Below are 15,814 nucleotides of genomic sequence, written 5' to 3' on the forward strand. Positions count from 1 at the left end.
CCCCCCCCCCCCCCCCCCGCCATGCAATCCTGATTTAAAGGCCCCCGCCTGAGCCCGGGACAAGAGACTTAGATCCATGTGTGTTTGTATGTGTGCCTGCTACAGCCGACAGACTACACCAGGCCACATTTGGACAAGGACTTTTTGTTGATGGTGGTGGTGGATTTTTTTATTGTTGTTTTGGTTTTTATTTGTTTGTTTGAGGCAGAGTTTTGGGCATCCCAGGCAGACCTTAAACTTTCTGTGTATCTGGAACTGTCCTTGATGTCCTAGTCCTCCTGCCTCCGCCTCTCAGGTGTTGGGGTCTGGTCCGCTACTCCAGACTTGGCTGGTGGCTTTGGTAAGGGGCTGCAGGTCTTTGTTTGCTCAAGTCTGAGTCGGGAGAGTGTGTGGGGTCAGTCTCGGCTGTTTGGTTGTACTCCTTTGGGGGAGGGGAATGTCAGTGATCTTATAAGATTTCCAGACGGCTAAGTCTAAGTAAATTTAATCATAGCAGCGTGACTCTGAAGGAAGTGATAGTGTTAAGATTGTCCTTTTTGCCTCCCTGCTTTAAAAATAACAGCCAGCTATAGATTCTTCAGAAAGCCATCCCAGGGAGGAACCCTGGGAGAGCTGGGAACGCTTGTATTTTCCTCAGCACCTGGCTTGTTTCACTATAAGGGCTCCATGAGTCATGCAGCAGGTTGTGCCTCCATCTTCCTATTGCCTGCCCGTGAGCTGAGAGCCAGATTCACTCACCCTACCCTGGGAGGAAGGTGAGGGCTTATCTTCTGTGGTGGGAGTCTGCTTAGGCCTCCCGTGAATCTTGCTGACACAATCCTATGAGTTGCTATTAATGACTTTTTTCTCATATGATAAATTCTTCCAGGCTCAGCTCTTAAAAACAGCACAAAACCTGTGACCACATTTTGTACAGCAGCTCATCTTTCCCTGTCTTCATTGAGTTTGTCTTATAGATGTCTTCTCATTCTGGAACAAGGAGGGAAGTGGATGAATGGTGAATTTCTTACGAGGGTGTCAAGTTTGTGGCTTGTCCCAGCTGACTTTGGACCTCTCTCTTCACTTTTTCTTAGTAGTATGACTGCTTTGTCAGGGCTTGGCCAAAGTCAGGGAGGGAGCATATACAGACATCAAGAAGACCTTGGTGTTTTAGCTATTTGTAAGGCACAAAACTGAAGGAGAGGTGGAGTTGAAAGCAAATTCTAAAATGTCCCAGTGGATTTATGGGCATCATATTAGGATACCCAGGTCCTGGCGTTAGTAGATAATTGGAGTCAGTAGTCAAGCTTCAAACGGTAGATGGCCCACTACCCAGAGCCTGAGTTCTATCAAGGAAGGGTCCTCTGCAGCCCAGCACTGCAGAGCCTGCACTGCTCACAGGTCCTCTGAGCTTGGGGAGGACTGATCTCATCAGTGTGCTCGAGCAAACCCTGGGGGAGCCCAGCTTTGATGCGTCTCAAATTCGAACAGGAATCCAAAGCTGCTGAGGGCTTGTGAAAGCAGGACACTGGGCCCCACCCCAGAATCTCCCTCCCTGCCTACCTCACTCCCAGTGAGACCTCTGTTGATGAGCCTGGAGCCACCCTTCAAGAGCCATAGGCTAAGTTGTTAGTTGTTCTTGCTGATGCTTTAGCTGGACCTTGCAGACTCAGAGCCTGGTAATTTACACTCTTCATGATAAGCCAGGAAGTAAGATATTTAAAGAGAAAGAACCAAAGCAGAAATCAGTTATCGAGTTCTGTTCTGAGAGGAAAAGGGGCCAGCAAGTTGGCTCAGTAGGTAAAAGCTTTTGCTGTCAAACCTGAGTGTAATCTGAAAACCCTCAGGGTGAAAGAGAAACTGACTTCCACCAGTTATCCTCTGACCTCCACACGTACACCATGGCACACTCACTTCCCCCAAATGTTTTTAAATTTAAAAAAAATATATTAATGTGTATGTATTGGTGTTTTCCCTGCATGTATGTCTGTATGAGGGTGTCCATCGGGTGTCCCAGAACTAGACTTAAGGTTGTGAGCTGCCATATGGATGCTGGGAATTGGACCTGGGTTCTTTGGAAGAAGTAGTGTTCTTAACCTCTGAGCTATCTCTCCAGCCCTTTTATGACCCCTTTTTTGGTTTGGTTTGGTTTGGTTTGTTTTTTTTCGACAGGGTTTCTCTGTGTAACAGCTCTGATTGTCCTGGAACTTGCTTTGTGGACCAGGCTGGCCTTGAACTTGGAGATCCTCCTACCTCTGCCTCCCTGAATACTGAAATTAAAGGCATGTGTTACTACCACTTGGCTTTTTTCCTTTAAAAAAAAAAAAAGGAACAAGAAAGTTTAGCTTGGTTAGTCAACTTAGTTCCCCCCCCCCACACACACACCCTTTTTTGTCTCTAGTGAAAACTTTGAGGTGCTTTCTCACAGCGATGGCGATGGTGGGGAAGGAGCTGGTCAGGAAGCCAGCACCGTGCCAGCACTGGTGTCCTCAGCTCACCCTTCTGTGGGGAATATGATAGTCCCTCTCAGAGAGAGTGCTGTGGCAGTCTTATGCTGGTCTCCTGACAGGGATCCCTAGACAAACCTGGGTCCCAGGCCTGCCCTTGGGGGCCGTGTCCTGATAAGCCTGCTGAGCTGAGACCTGTCCAGGCACCAAACAAAGGCAGTGCTGTCGGGTCCAACTACAGCCGTGCTGAATGGTGTCTGCAAGCCCCTCCTATAAGGCATTGGCAGCCCTCGCCCTTTAATGTGGTCAGAAACACTTCTCACCCTCCCCTAAGATCTGAGCTAGATAGACAACTTAGTTCAGTGTTTGAAAGGAAACTCTGTTTCTTTTTCCATGAGGGAAATGCAACAAGGAGACTTTTAAGACATCTAAGTATCGGCAGAACATGGTGCATGCCTCTAACCCCAGCCCTTAGGCATCTAAGGTCATGAGGACTGTGAGTTCCTAGATCAGCCTAGGCTACATAGTGAGACTCTGTCTCGGAAGGAAGGGAGGGAGGGAGGGAGGGAAGGAGGGGGAAGGACGGAGAAAAGGAGGGAGGGAAGGAAAGGAAACCATCAGTACAGAGTAGGGAGAGCACTTTGACCACTGATTTTCCCATAAGACATTCGTTAAAGGCAAGATAGACATAGGTATTAGAGAAATTATAGATTAACGGGAACTAATCATTGCCAACCTTTGTACCACTGAGCTGCATCCAAGATCAGTGCCCTTGTGCACTGGGTCCTGGGGTACAGTGATTCATCACAGTGGAGCAGATGAGATGAAGAATGGGGTGTCTTAAAAGTGCAGTCATTGGGATAGCATTATGCCTTATTAAATGTCATGATCAAACGGAACTCACTGCAGAATACAAGGACTTGACTTGTATTTTTAAAGTCTGTTTAAAAAGCCTGCCCACGTCGGTGCCAGAGGATGGCTTAGCAGAGTGCTTGCTCTGCAATCCCAAGGGCCAGAGTCTGGGTGTCAGCATCTACAGAGCAAGCCAGACATCTTGCAAATGCCTTTAATTCCAGCCGCAAGGGATCTGATGCCCTCTGACTTCCATATTCTCACAGGTGTGCACACTCATACAAACACACACATACATAGAATAAACCAATCCTTTAAAAAATACCATGTTAATTGATTAAATTAAAGATGATTAGTCATCTGTCTTTCTAGGTGTTAAAAATTCATTTGCTAAGTTAATTGATGCCGAGCTAAAGGCCCTCAATCCTAAAGGGACTTCCTCAGTGTACCCTTCAAAGGAAGGACATCTTTGTCTCAACTCCAGCCACCTTCATACAGAGAGATGGCTGGAAACACTCTCAGTGAAGTCCAGAATGAGCAAAGATGCCCTAGCATGTCAGGAGATCTGTTAGTACAGATAGACTGGAAGAGTATGCAGGCCAAAATGGCAAGGGATCCTTGTCTGCAGAGGACTGTTGGAGGAGGGAACTTGTTGGTTCCCGGCCGCCCCGCTAGCTTAGACTCGAAATAATCACAAGAAACTGTACTAATTAAATCACGGCTTGGCCCACTAACTCCATCTTCTTATTGGCTAACTCTTATATTAATTTAACCCGTTCTATTAATCTGTATATCACCATGAGGTCATGTCCTACCAGCAAAGTTTCAGCACGTCTATCCCCAGCAGCGGCTCCATGGCGTCTCTCCAACTCCGCCCTTCTCCTCCCATGCTATAGGCTAAGCCAGTTCTTTATTCATTAACCAATAAAAGCAACACACAGACAGAAGGACCTCCCACACCAGAGGATAGTGAAGAGCTAGTAAAAAAGATGACTTTTATGTTAAAGAGGTTTACTGAATTCTTCCGTCACACTAAGATCCTTGACATACATTATGAAGCCTGGGTGGTAGAGAGCTATCTCAACATCCGGTTTACATATGAGAAGACTGAGGCCTGCCAAGCTCAGTAATGTGGCTAAAGTCATATAGCGAGAGAGTGGCTGTCTGACCATCAGTCTGTATTTGAACCAGCCTTGCCCCTATAGTTGTCCCAGGAAGTAGGCACATACAGGGGACTAGGGGGAGACCTTGTCTGCTGTATGCCAGCATTTGTGTTTGGCAGAGTTGCTCTCCTAGCATCCTTGTATTCAGAGGTTAGTGTGGGGGGTGGCTGTAAGAGACCAATAAGCACCCCTAACACACACACTTTTGTTATTTGTATATTGAATATATTGAATTTATAAATAGTTAACTCAGGAGACCTTGACTGTAGTGCTGGGTGCAAATGCCTATGGGTTCAAGGTCAGAAGGAGTCGGGTACTAACTGTCCTTCTGTCTGGACAGAGACAGACCCATTGGACAAGAGAAAAGGAGTGGCGTGTAAACGAGGCCTGGGAACCTGGGTACACTGTGGCCAGTTGCTGCCTTTTCTCTGCCAGCACAGTAGCCAGAATCCCAGGCTAAAGCACCCTGCGGCCCAGCCTCTTAAGTCGCGTGCTCTCTGCATATTTACCGTGCTGATGTGGCTTCTGTCTCCTCTCTAGGTATGGAGAAAAGGGGAAAGCTATCCGGATCGAGAAGGTCATCTACACAGGGAAGGAGGGGAAGAGCTCTCGAGGTTGTCCCATTGCCAAGTGGGTAAGTGTTGGATCCCCACAGCTAAGCTATGCCTGGGTGTTTCTTGTCCCCTGGGCCCACATGGCCCATGCAGGGCCAGTGAGTAGAAAGTAAACATATTTACCATCATGGGGCCCTGGAACCAATGACCCTCAGTAGCAGCTGATTGTCTTTGTCCTGCTTCCATGCCAGCACCAGGCACCCTGTGCTGTCAGGAACTGTGTGTGACCTCTGGGAAAGGGCTGCGGATACAGGAAGGCAGGAGCTGGCGATGTTGCTGACCTAGCCCATTATTGGATCCCGCCCGTTACCCTGCCCCGAGGATTTTGTTTGGTTCTTCTTTTCTGTGTGTCTAAGTGGCTGGTACTCTTGTCTCCTACCTGGGAGCCAGGGAAGGCTGACCAGTGTGAGCCAAGCTGAGGGACAAGACGAGGCCTCTCGATAGTGTTAAGATGAGGCTTGCTTCCGCCTGGGCTTCTTGTCAGGGAGAATGTCACTGACACAGTCCCCAGTTCACTCAGCCTTGTCCTTCTGGGGCTCACATGGCTCTTGAAGTCGTGGGTATCTGTTGTTGCTGAGCTGGCTTAGAATAAGCTGGCCTCTAGGTAACTGGTCCATGTGGAAAACAGTCTCTATATTCAGTGCCTTGGGCACCCTGGAGGCAAGGTCCCAGAGACCTGGAAACACAAGGCTAACCAAGAGACAGCTGTGCTGCTCCTCCTGCTCTAGGACTTGAGGGATGGGGCTGGACAAATGCTGAGGCTGGCTTGGCCTGGAACACAGCGCTAGGAGTGAGTCGAAACATTTCCGGTGAGGAGGGTCCACATGCAAAGGCAGGAAGGCCGCAGGAATGTCCATGCGGCTGACTTGGGTGTCGCCTGCACACTCAGCCATCTTTTCTCTGGGACTCCTTGCCTCTGCATCTCTGCATTTAGTGAAAATAACAGCTGCCTGGACTTAAATTACCACATACTTGTCTTCAGCATTTCCTAAGCGTTATTGTAGGACTTTTCACAGCGAAAGAACCTGGTGCTTCTTAGGAAGTGTGAAGCATGTTGCCTCCACCCCCAGGGGAGGTGACCCTTTAGGTAAAGGTCTAATGTGGTGGGGTGCTGCCTACCTCTTCAGAGAACCCACCTGGGAAGTGACATTAGCCATGGACGGTGAGCAGAGTTTGACCGTACACCTGGATTTAACCCTGGTCCAGGGACAACTGTCATATCAACCTCCTCCAGATACATGTCAGTGCCTATAGTGGGCCTCCCACAGGCTGCCAGGACCCAGGCAACCATGTGAGGAGTCCTGAAGTAACATTCAGCCCATTACCTTGTTTGTGTGCTCCTGAACTCCAAGACACAGTTTAATAAGTGATAGTTGATTGTTGCGGGGAAGTGGTGGATGACATCATTAGGACCCTGCCTTAGACCCTGACCTCATGATCCAGGCTGCATGTCATTTAGCATGCAAAATGCAAAATATTCTGTCAGGTTTGCAGGAACTGAGAAGTGCTAGTTGTCAAAGGATAGATTGCATATGATTCTACATATATGAGGTACTTCAGAGTCGGGTTACAGGGGCAGAAAGTCCATGCTGAAACCTGGGAATATAGCTCAGAAATAGAGTGCTTGCCTCGGACGCACACGCCTTAGGTACAATTCTCAGTGCAACCAAAAATAAAAGTCAAATCGTGAGGTTGGCAAGGTGGCTCAGTGGGTAAAGGCTTTTGAACATAAGCCTTGCCGTGTGAATTCTGTCCCTAGATCTTACTGGGTGACAGGAGAGAGCTGGCTCCCAAAGGTTATCCTCTGACCTACAAGGGCATGCACAAACACACTCAATGTTTACATTTTTTTAATTTAAAAAAAAAGTAGAAGGATGATATCGGGTAGAAGAGTATCAGAAGGGAAGAGTTGGCGCATTGGCGTTTTATGAAGTCTTAGCTTTATTGGGAGTAGAAGTTTTAGAGGAAACAGTAGGCATGCAGCACAGTGAAGGCGCTGAAAGCCACTAAAATGTACGCTAAACGTGGTAGATTTTATATTATGCGAAATTTTCATAGTAACATAAAGTGTGGTACTTGTGACTTTGAAAAGGCGTTTGAGGGCTGTTGAGATGGCTCAGAGGTTAGGACTTTCACTACAGTTAGAGGGGATCCAGGGCCATTTTTGGCCTCTGGCGGCTCTGTGCTCACGTGGTTCACATAAACTCACGAGTACACACAAACACACACACACATCCGTGTATAATGTACAAGGTACCATGGTGCACACCTTCAATCCCAGCGCCTGGGAGGCAGACAGACCTCTGTGTTTTCAAGGCCGGCATGGTCTACATACATAGTAAGTTCAGGACCACATAGTAAGATCCTGTCTCAAAGGAAGTATGGCACAGGCTATGTAAAACTCTTCGTTTTCACTTTTTCTTACAAACCAGAAAAGCTGGCTGCCCTAGGCTGGGTTCCCTGTGTGGTCAAGGAGAGCTAGACTCCCAGCTTTCAATGAGCGGATGCCCACCAGGCCCCGACCGTGTATCAGGCCTTTTCCTTGTTGGTGGTGTTGGTGGTGCCTACACCGCCACTCATTTCCGTGTAACCTGCACAGCGTCAGTGGCAGATATGACTGCATCTGTCTGCAGGCCGGGTCCTTCCCTGACCTTCACACCCACAGAACTGTGGGTTGTACGCTGATACCATACCTAGCTTTTTGAGGAAGTTCAGACTGTTTTCCCTAGTGCTGTACCCCGAGTGTAAGCACACAGAGATGTGCAGTGCGTTCTCTGCGAACGCGCCGGGACATCATACAACTCTTCACTATATTTCTGGCTCACAGGTTCATTTATTTTTACTTTTAAGTTTTTGTTGGTCACTAACATCTTTTGGATTTTTGAGACTGTGTCTGTGTGGCCCTGGCTGTCCTAGAACTCACTCTGAGACCAGGCTGGCCTCGAACTCAGAAATCTAAGTGCTGGGATTCAAAGCATGTGTCGCCACCACCCGGCGGTCACAAATGTCTTAGACTTTATCATAATTAGTTTCTATTTTTCTGTTTTAAAATTTTGTGTGTCTTCTTCCCGAATGGTACTGACATCAAGACCCACAGCTCCAGGTCTGTGGGGTAGTGAGGGGCACATACCATACAGAGCTGTGTGGGTGCTGCAGGGTAAAGCTCAGTCTTGCATCTCTGCAGGTGATCCGAAGACACACACTGGAGGAGAAGCTGCTGTGTCTGGTGCGGCATCGGGCAGGCCACCATTGTCAGAACGCCGTGATTATCATCTTGATTCTGGCCTGGGAGGGCATCCCTCGCAGCCTTGGAGACACCCTCTACCAGGAGCTCACTGATACCCTCCGGAAGTACGGGAACCCTACCAGCCGGAGATGTGGCCTCAATGATGAGTATGTGTTGGAGTGGCAGTGGGTGGATGATGGGACTGCAGGGTCCTGGGTAGCGGGTACTGGGATGCTGGGCAGCCCTGGGCTCTGGCCCCAGATCAACAGTAACCTCTCTCCATTGGATTTTCCTATCCTTTCATTGGGATGTATTTAGTTTCAGTAAAGTTATTCTTAAGGTATATAGTTTGGAGGGTTTTGTTTTATTTTTGATGAGACAAGGTCTTGCTATTGTATCCTTGGCTGGCCTGGAACTAGTTGTGTAGACTAGGCTAGCATTGAACTCAGGGAGACCTGCCTGCCTCTGCCTCTGAAGTACTGGTATTATTACCCCCAGCAGTTCGGAGGATTTTAGTAACTATCCATAGTCACATAGCCCAGTCAGGGTTAACAGTCGGGGTCCCTGAGATGGCTCAGTGGGGTTAGGCGGTTGTCAAGCCTGACAGTCTGAGTTCATTCCTCAGGAACAGTAGGAGAGAATGCCCCCCACACACACATGTGTCTACATGTGCAAGCACACGTGACTCCCTGTGCCCTTCACCCAGAACCCTTCCCCCAGCCCTCAACAACCATGTGTCTTTCCTGTCCCTTTAAGTTTGCCTCTGCAAGAATGTCACTGATAGACTCAGCATCACGTGACCTTCTGAACAGACTTATTTCACTGAGCATGAGTGTTCAGAGAATAACCTGTGTTGGAAAACTTGGAAGAGTCGTGGGGTGGAAAGAGAAGTCCTTGTCATCAGAGGCTGGTGGATACCAGTCCTCTGTGGGGGCAGGGCAGTGCCACCAAAGACAGATCACATTTGTATGCCTGGCCTGTCTTGTGTGTTGCAGCCGGACCTGCGCTTGCCAAGGCAAAGACCCCAACACCTGTGGTGCCTCCTTCTCCTTCGGTTGTTCCTGGAGCATGTACTTCAATGGCTGTAAATACGCTCGGAGCAAGACGCCACGCAAGTTCCGCCTTACGGGGGACAATCCCAAGGAGGTGAGGAAAGCCGTGCTGGGCACAGAGGTCCCCCTCACCCTCTCACCCCCCTGCCCCGCACCCTCACCAGCTCTGCAGTGCAGATGGGCAGAAATGTTTCCTTGCTTGGGATTTCCCAGCAGCCTTACCTGCTGGGAAAGTTTGTTTTCAGGTCATATGAAAACTGAGGACTTCCAGCTATGGGTCCTCAGACTCTTGCCACTTAGCAGCAGATTTGAAGAAATTATTCTGAATACTTCTGACAAAAATGCAGATCTTTCATCTGAATGTGATCTGGCCATTTCTTCTCTTCGTGGGACATTTTTTAGGGTGGAAGGATTATAGGAGGAAGGAGGACCTTCCTCTCTGTGGATGACTCTGAATCATTATTGGGCTTGGTGAGGTATCCCATCCTCCACTGGGCTGAGCAGACATTTTTGGCATCATACAGACTTTTAGATCCTTATTTGTTATTTTGTCTTTTTTTTTCCCCCAGAGCTGAGAACCTAACCCAGGGCCTTGCCTTTTCTAGGCAAGCACTCTACCACTGAGCTAAATCAATCCCCAGCCCCATATCTAGGCCCTTCTTGTTTCCGTGCTAAGGGCCTGTCCTGGTGCACTGGGTGGTAGCCCACATATACAGTCACTGTTATAATGAGGACCTCTGTATGACTTCTCACCCTGTTCTCCTTTCCTGGGCCTCTCTCTTATCCCCACCACAACAGAACAAGGGCCTCTGGGTCTCTACTGCAGCTTCCACCAAGGGCAGAAGATCACTGAGTGTCAGCTGAGGCCATCTCTCCACTGCCTTATTTTCTGTGCTCCATGCTGCCGTGGCCATAGCAAGAGGTGGTCTCAGAAGGAGCACCCTGTCTTTTCACCTCTGCTCCCCTCCCTTCCGCTTGTGCTCCTGTAGGAGGAGTCAGGGGACTGGCCCCTCTGTTAGAGTACAGGCAGGCATCCTGATGCCAGTCTTGGCCTTCCAGAGCTTGAAGATCCTAGTGCCAGAAGGACCTCCCACTCCCCTGGGGACAGGGACATCCACTGGACACCTCTTCTGTGCTCCATAGCCCATGTACACATCTTCCTGGCTTTGTTCTTCATAAGTAAAATGAACCACATTGAGGGATTAGAGAGATGGTTAAGAGAGCGCCATGCAGATAATCTTCCAAATGTCCTGCATTCGTGTCTGAACTCCAGCTCTAGGGGACAAAACACCTTCTTCTGGTTTCTGCAGGCGCCAGCATACCCATGCCATAAACACACACACACACATATAAATCTTTTTTTTTCTCAAATTCAGAACCTTTTCCCCAAAAACTTTTGTTTGTTTGTTTGTTTGTTTGTTTTGGGTTTTTGTTTGTTTTGTTTTTTGAGACAGGGTTTCTCTGTAGCTTTGGAGCCTGTCCTGGAACTAGCTCTTGTAGACCAGGCTGGCCTCAAACTCACAGAGATCCTCCTGCCTCTACCTCTCAATTAAAGGCGTACGCCACCACTGCCTGGCCCTCCCCCAAACCTTTTAGATAATTTTGTAAAATTAAAATAGACTCTTAATTTGATAGCTCTTTGTAAGCTAAGACCCCCTTCTTCTGAAGGGGAAAATGTGGCTGCTTCAGTAGGTTAAAGATCTCCAGGACCTATGACTTGTCAGGAATAAAAAGATAATGGCTTAGTTTCTCCGCAGACCATCCCTGGTCTGTCATCACCATGCCCTGAGCACTTGTGTTCTGGGTTCACACGCATCCCAGTTATCCCAGGACCACCCGTTTGCCCTGGCAGTGTTACTTGGCTTCACAGACAGGAGAGTGACTTGTTCAGACCCACGTGTGGTTCATGGTGAAGGAGGTGGGGTTCCTCCCCAGGCCGGTGCTTCTCCAGCTCGTCAGCCTCACCTCGACGCTATGTTCCTTCGGCCTCGCTGTGCTGGTGGCAGCATCCGGACAGCAGCAGGTGGCCAGGCCCTGATGCGGTACCACATTGGTCGCACTGACTGACGACTGGGCCCTGCTGTCCGCTACTCTGTGCTTCCTTCATATGTGCTCCATGGTCACGCTCATGGCCTCGCTTCCCCGCGAGCCCCAGTGGCTAAAGGCCAGAGAGGCGACAGAGATGCCAGCTGCTTCACATAAGAGAGCGGTCACTACTTGGTACAAGCAGTCGTCCTGTGGACCTTCCTTGATACTGCAGACATTTTTCTGTCTAGTACAGGAACCACCTGGAGCCACTGAGGGACCCAGGTCATCACGAACTTGCATTTCAGAAGATTGTAGCAGCCAGATCTTTGGATTTGTTTGTCTGACACCTGACTGGTGACAGGCTGTGTGTGGGCCAGGCCAGCCGTGTGTCTCTAGCATAGACCTGTCATTTTCCCCTTCCCTTTCCTCTAACATGGGGACAAGCATCCACCCCTGTGACCCACAGGATTCAGCTCCGAGAGCAAGGGCCTGCTGTCTTGTGTTGGGCTCATTGAGCTGCACGTGACTGACATAGTAGCGGGGCCGTCAGCGTGACTGCACCTTCCCGCAGTGAGCCTCAGTATCCGCAGCTTTAAAATGGACACAGCAGAGGCATACTCTGAATCTCTGCGAGTTCTTGACTTCCTGCCTGCCCCATGCTGCCCAGCGGTGATTCTGGTGGCGGTCATTCCTGGCAGGAAGTTTGCCAGGTAGGGCAGCTCTGAATGAACCTACCTGTTCTCTCTGCAGGAGGAAGTGCTCCGGAATAGCTTCCAGGACTTGGCCACTGAAGTTGCTCCCCTGTACAAGCAGCTTGCCCCCCAGGCCTATCAGAATCAGGTACCGGAGCCTGGACCTTTGTCTGTCTCATACTCAGGTTCTCTGAAGCTGGAAAGCGGGAGAGCTCAGCCTAGCGGTTTCCTAGAGCCATTGTGTGCTTTCTAAGATGCCTTGTTTATACAGCTTGCACTAGCTCTCCATCCCCTCTCCCTGGTCGTCCCCTGGCACCTCTGGCCTGGCTTCCTCGGCAGAGGTTTGAGTTCCTCTCCACCTAGGCTAGCACAGTTGAGCTAACCTAGGAGAGAGTGATTCCTTCAGGTTTTGGGCGTCTCAACTGGAAAAGCATCTTCTCATGGCCCAGAATCGCAAGGCAGTTGTGAACCTTAACCTGCTTTTCACTGAGACCTAGATCCCAGGTACAGCATCAGGACGAGTCACTTGGCCTCCTGAACACTGTTCTTGACCTTCACACAGGTGACCAATGAGGAAGTGGCAATCGACTGCCGCCTGGGGCTGAAGGAAGGGCGGCCCTTCTCAGGGGTCACAGCCTGCATGGACTTCTGTGCCCACGCCCACAAGGACCAACATAACCTCTACAATGGGTGCACAGTGGTAAGGAAGCCTGGGTCCAGTGGAGGAAGCCAGCTATGGGTTTGCTCGTTATAGGGAAGGACGTAGAACTGGATTCTCAGAGTCCTGGCTAGCGTTGGCTAGATGACCTGCTCCTGCCCTTCTTTGGAGAAAACCCTCGCAACAGTAGGTGGACTGGTGACTGGAGTCGTATGAGGAACCAGAGCCTACGGGTGCATTTACTCAGAGATGAGGTTTGCGGATGAGACACGGAAGAGTCTTCCATGCGATGCCGCTAGGCTGCACTGGTTGTAGATAGAGCAGGCAGGAGAGAGAGGACTTGGAGAGTGGGAGTGGCTCTCCAGAGGTGTGAGTGCTGGAGAAGAGGGGCGGTTAAGACTGGCTGAGGTGGGGACCCCCTCAAGGGAACGGTGCTGGAGCCATGCTTACTTTCAGCTGGACTGCAGAAGGCTGGAGGCTCAGACCTGAAATGCTAGAAAAAGGGTGGGGCCTCTAGGATAAAGAGAGCTGCAGGATGGGGACACTGGGGAGCCCGAAGGAGCAAAGTACTGGTAGGTCACCTGACCTCCCCGCTCCTGTGATCTTTACTACTTAAAGATTAACTATTAGTCGCAAAATTTCTGTAAGTTTTCATGTCTTAAAATTTGTACATGTGCATGCCAGCGGGTCTGCACATGCGGGCAGCTATGAGTGCATGGAGGTCAGAGGTCAGCCTCTTGTCTTCCTCAGAAGCTGTCTGCCTTTGGGGGTTATAGACTTATTCTTAAGTCAGAGTCTCTTGGTACTTGGAGCTGGGCAGTTAGGCTGGTGGCCAGTAAGATGAGATCCACTTATGCTTGGATTTTTAATGTGGGTTCTGAGGATCTAAACCCAGCTCTTTGAGTTTGCACAGCAATAGCATTATGCACTGAGCCCCATCCCCTCGTGATGAAAACTTTCGGAGTTGGGACTTGGAGAAGTGGCTTAGCTGCTAAGAGAACTTGCTACCCTTTCAGATACCCCAGTTTATTTCTCGGCAGCCTGTAACTCCAGCTCCAGGGAGTCTGATGCCCTCTTCTGGCTTTTGTGACACCTGTGGCATATATTCACATGGGCACAGACACACTTATAAATAAAAAATAATAATAATTTAAAAGAAAACCAAGTTGCTGGATCGTGGTGGAGCACACCCTTAATCCCAGCACATGGGAGGCAGCAGCAGGCAGATCTCTGTGAGTTCGAGGCCAGCCTGGTCTACAGAGCAAGTTCTAGGACAGCCAAGACTACACACAGAGAAACCCTGTCTCAAAAACCAAACAAAGAGACAGAAAACTTGTCTGAAATCTTGTAAAGAAAGCCACAGTCAGCATTTGGTGGCCATCTCTTCAGACAGCTGTGTGTGACCACGGCCATGTACAGCTATATAAAACTCCACGTACACGGGGCCACAGCGTGTCTGCCTGCTGTCCCTGGGCGTGCTTTTCATAACTAGTGCTATTAAATGTGTTGAAGCCTCATGTGTAGCTCTGATGCCTGCTATTTAACCAGTTCCCCCACCGATGGCCACTTGGTGATGGATTGCACACAGTTCCCCCACCCATGTGCCATGAGGAGGCCCTGCAGCTCTGTGCTGGAGGCCCGGTGTACAGTGACAGTCACAAGTTTTAGTACTTGCTCTGTGACACCGACTCCTGCAGTCTCTAATCTCCATCTGCTTCAGTGAGGTGTGCCTCTTACACACCTAGACACTGAAGAGGCGGAAAGTCTTGCCCGCTTTCTCTTGCCCCTTTTAATCTCATCTTTGAGGGTACCCCCATCTGTGTCCTTTGCTTATTTTTTAATCATGATTGTGGTTGCTGACAATCATAAGGTTTCTTAGGTGTGTTAGGGATAGAGGCAGCTCCCATAATGCCTCCCCCTTTGTTGTATTTGACTTTTGCTCTGGTGTTGGTGGCATAGGGTGTTAGAGAAGGGGAAAGGCACAAGACTGAGGGCCAGTTGCAGCTGGAATATAGGCAGACGTCGGGTCCCTAGAAGGCAGTCTGAAGACTGACTTGTGCTCTGGGAAGAGCCAAGCTGGGGAGAGTGACACCCAAGTGGGGACCTGAGCAGTCATGGAGTCAGCACGGTGACAGTCTAAAGCTTCTGTTTGGCTCGTAGAAGAACACAGTGAAAACAGAAAGAGCAGTACCAAATGGACAGCTCACCATCTTTGACTAAACAAAGCTGGTCCCAGAACAGCAGTGGTGTGTGTGTGGAAGCATGTGTAGTTGGGCATACATGCCGCAGAGCAGGTATGGGCCCTTTCCTCAAGGGGTATCACCTCCTGGGTGTTGGGATGAAAGGCGTGTTCTGAGGTCATTTTTAATAAAAAGAAAGGTTACCTTAGAAGCAAAGGAGCTGAGCGGTCAGGATTCAGGGAGAAGGTTTTGCCCATTAGTGTGGCACAGCACCACAACAGTGGACTACGGGCAGAGCAGGTCCCCTCGTCCCAGGTGAGCCACACTGGGGTATAAGAGGTAATGCGTAACTGAGCCTCTGAAAGCTGCCCCTCAGGCGCTGTGCTGTTAGTTTTTAGAACCTTGTGGTCAGGAGAGTGCGATGGGACAAGGTGAATGGCTGGTGGTAGGACTTTGTGGAGGTCACATGGTTGTAAGCCCAGGCCCCTCTCTCCAAACATGGACTCCAGTTCCATCTCTCCCTGTGGGGCAGGTCTGCACCCTGACCAAGGAAGACAATCGCTGCGTGGGCCAGGTCCCCGAGGATGAGCAGCTGCACGTACTACCCCTCTACAAGATGGCCAGCACGGATGAATTTGGCAGTGAGGAGAACCAGAATGCCAAGGTGAGCAGCGGGGCCATCCAGGTGCTCACCGCATTCCCTAGAGAGGTCCGGCGTCTGCCTGAGCCTGCCAAGTCTTGCCGCCAGCGGCAGCTAGAAGCCAGGAAGGCAGCAGCTGAGAAGAAAAAACTGCAGAAGGAGAAGCTGAGCACACCAGAGAAGATCAAGCAGGAGGCTCTGGAGTTGGCTGGCGTCACCACTGACCCAGGTAAGCAAAGGGGTACTATAGCACAGGTGTGGGCCCTGTCCTCAAGGGGTATCA

General features: G+C 49.9%; 1 protein-coding gene across 6 annotated transcripts in view; it reads left to right on the forward strand.

The window, feature by feature from the left end:
- Tet3 (tet methylcytosine dioxygenase 3) overlaps positions 1-15,814 on the forward strand; it is a 105,701-nt gene that overhangs the window by 79,198 nt on the left and 10,689 nt on the right. For all 6 annotated transcript variants that reach the window (XM_050164883.1, XM_050164881.1, XM_050164880.1 and 3 more), the window contains 6 exons: positions 4,982-5,075; positions 8,240-8,448; positions 9,277-9,427; positions 12,112-12,201; positions 12,616-12,753; positions 15,424-15,760. In XM_050164883.1, the coding sequence (XP_050020840.1) occupies positions 4,982-5,075; positions 8,240-8,448; positions 9,277-9,427; positions 12,112-12,201; positions 12,616-12,753; positions 15,424-15,760 (1,019 nt within the window). The remainder of the gene's footprint in view (positions 1-4,981; positions 5,076-8,239; positions 8,449-9,276; positions 9,428-12,111; positions 12,202-12,615; positions 12,754-15,423; positions 15,761-15,814) is intronic.

This window comes from Alexandromys fortis, unplaced genomic scaffold (genome assembly GCF_014885135.2).
Source record: "Alexandromys fortis isolate MF-2015 unplaced genomic scaffold, M_Fortis_MF-2015_v1.1 scaffold_138, whole genome shotgun sequence".
NCBI lineage: Eukaryota > Metazoa > Chordata > Mammalia > Rodentia > Cricetidae > Alexandromys > Alexandromys fortis.